Consider the following 2,878-nt stretch of genomic DNA (forward strand, 5'->3'; position numbering starts at 1 on the left):
AATCCGACACGTATGGGTACCTAACCGGCACCAATCCAATTTGCTGCAGGAGTGGCCATGTTAATTTTGCTCTACAATTTCTAACGAATTTAGCTACTCTATACGAATTTAAAAAGATTTCGTGGCATTTATTCTTCCATTAGACTTTCAATCCTCTAAAATCCATCCTCTTCTTTTTCTTTTTCTTTTCTATTTTGCAAAGGAGCTGGAGTAGCCCTAAAGTAAAAAACATATGATGGGCAAGCAACACGATAATTAATTGTGCGTGCCCGCTCGATCTGATGCTACCGAGCCACACCTGAACGCCGGATAAAAGTGAACCCTGTTTTGTGCAAAACGCATTTATGCACTTCGGTGGCACAGTTGCGGCGCTGCTCTCTTTCCGCTTCTACCCTCGTCACGTCCACGAAATCCCGATTCTGCCCTCGGCTAACCTCTCTTTAAAACCACCCCGCTAACCCGCGCTCTCAGTCTCACTCCCCCCCGCACCCACACTCGCGGCTACGTACGAACGTACGTACACAGTAGTAGTAGCAGTAGTGCGTACACGATGCTGCTCCTCAAGGCCGTGTACCGCGTGGTGGTGAACAACTTCCTCGCCCTCGCCGCGGCGGCCGTCGCGGCCGTGCTGCTCCGGCGCCCCGACGAGCTCGCCGCGCGGCTGCGCGCGGTGTCGTCCCCGCTGCACGCCGCCACGGCGGCGGTGCTCGCGGCGGGCGTGGCGAGGCTGGTGCGCGCGCGGCGGGCGCGGGGAGTGTACCTGGTGGAGTACGGGTGCTTCCGCCCCAGGCCGTGCTACCGGGCCCCGTTCGCGACGTGCCTGGAGCACGCCCACCTGATGCCGTACCTGGTGGACGAGGAGAGCGTCGCGTTCGCCATCCGGCTGCTGGAGCGGTCGGGGCTCGGCGACGAGACGTGCGTCCCCGACGCGTACCACTACATGCCGCCCGACCGGAGCCTCAGGGCGTCGCGCGACGAGTCGGAGCTGGTCATCTTCTCCGCCGTCGACGACGTGTTCGCCAGGTCGGCCCTGACGCCCGCCGACATCGACGTGCTCATCGTCAACTGCAGCATCTTCACCCCGACGCCCGTGTTCGCCGACATGGTCGTCAACAGGTACAAGCTCCGCGCCGAGGTGCAGAACGTGAACCTGTCCGGGATGGGGTGCAGCGCGGGGCTCGTGTCCGTCGGCCTCGCCAAGAACCTCCTGCAGGTGTCGCCCCCGGGCACCAACGTGCTCATCGTCTCCACGGAGATCCTGTCGTCGCAGTACTACGTCGGCACGGAGCGCGCCATGCTGCTGCCCAACTGCCTCTTCCGCATGGGCGCCGCCGCCATGATCCTCTCCAACTCGCCCGACCACGCGCGGTTCCGCCTCGGCCGCGTGGTGCGCACCGTCACCGCGGCGCGGGACAGCGACTACCGGTGCGTGTTCCAGGAGGAGGACGAGCAGGGCAACACGGGGATCCGCCTCTCCAAGGACCTCGCCACCACCGCCGGCCACGCGCTCAAGAGCAACATCGCCGCGTTCGGCCCGCTCGTCCTTCCGGCGTCCGAGCAGCTGCTGGTAGCCATCTCCTTCCTCAAGCGGAAGCTCAAGCAGTTGAGCGGCCACGCGGGCAAGGTGAGGCTGTACCGGCCCGACTTCCGCACGGCGTTCGAGCACTTCTGCATCCACGCGGGGGGCCGCGGGGTGATCGACGAGGTGCAGCACGGGCTCGGTCTCTCCGACGACGACGTGGAGGCGTCGCGGATGACGCTGCACCGGTTCGGGAACACGAGCTCCAGCTCGGTGCTGTACGAGCTGGCGTACCTGGAGGCCAAGGGGAGGATGAAGAGAGGGGACCGGGTGTGGATGATCTCCTTCGGCGCCGGCTTCGACTGCAACAGCGTGGCGTGGGAGTGCATCAAGCCGGCGCCCGACGCCGACGGGCCCTGGGTCGACTGCATCCACCGCTACCCCGTCCAGCTCCCCGAAATCGCCAAAGACGTCTAAAAATGATCGATAAACGACGTACAACGACCCTACATACTATCTCGCAGCGATCATTAATTAAATTGGGATTTAATTGCATGCATGCACGTAATTAAGCGCGTACATATATATGCACGTATATATGTATATGTACCTTAATTCGGCGAAGTATATGTGGCATACATATATACTCGGTATTTTGTTACTACATGCGATATATTGTGATTCGCATAGGGGACATACAGTACACTTTCTTCTTCAAAGATATAGTAGAACGAATAATTGAGAACTTTGATACCGCAGTTAAGCTAGTATACAGACCTTGATTAGTGGTTTGAATTATATTGATAAGTGTTGTTAGAGGTTGGGAACAATGTTTGATTGTTGTATTGTGCCCTCAGATGGGCAAAAGTATTAAATTAAACTCGTTGCAAAATGCAAATAATGTTTGGGTTCCTGTCAAAACTGGATGGCAACAAATAAAGTATTTCAACGACTGAATTTAATTTGTTGGTATGGGTATGAAAAAAAATGTTGGTATGGGATTGTCCGGATAATGTTTTGAGGCACTTTTTCTACGGAATGAATTGAATTTACTGGGACCACTAGATCTAGATCCAAGAGTAATCAGTAATCCTCTCTTCCATATGGATCGGCCACACGCACACACTTGATTACTCCGTTAATTGCATGGAGACCGTAGCTACCTACAGTTGAGCATTACTACTACATGCTATATATGCTCACAGTCACAGCAGCTGCATGCGCGTTGCAAGCTTGCAGCCAACCAGCCATCGGCTTAGCAAAGCAGCGGCAACTGTACCCAACAGGTCTTGTCTCCACCTCTCTCTGCAACTCACATTTACACCCTGTTTCATCCTTTTCTTTAACGGGTTATTACTG

General features: G+C 56.0%; 1 protein-coding gene across 1 annotated transcript; it reads left to right on the forward strand.

Annotated features, from left to right (window-relative positions):
- The first annotated feature begins 489 nt into the window (after positions 1-489).
- LOC127763241 (3-ketoacyl-CoA synthase 5-like) lies at positions 490-2,349 on the forward strand. Its single transcript, XM_052287888.1, has one exon. The coding sequence runs from the start codon at positions 551-553 to the stop codon at positions 1,994-1,996; it is 1,446 nt and encodes a 481-aa protein (XP_052143848.1). The 5' UTR covers positions 490-550; the 3' UTR covers positions 1,997-2,349.
- Positions 2,350-2,878: the final 529 nt, after the last annotated feature.

Source organism: Oryza glaberrima, chromosome 1 (assembly GCF_000147395.1).
Source record: "Oryza glaberrima chromosome 1, OglaRS2, whole genome shotgun sequence".
Lineage (NCBI taxonomy): Eukaryota > Viridiplantae > Streptophyta > Magnoliopsida > Poales > Poaceae > Oryza > Oryza glaberrima.

Bases quoted from the DNA above. Each gene is read 5' to 3' on its own strand.
- LOC127763241 (XM_052287888.1), top strand. From the start codon at position 551: ATGCTGCTCCTCAAGGCCGTGTACCGCGTGGTGGTGAACAACTTCCTC.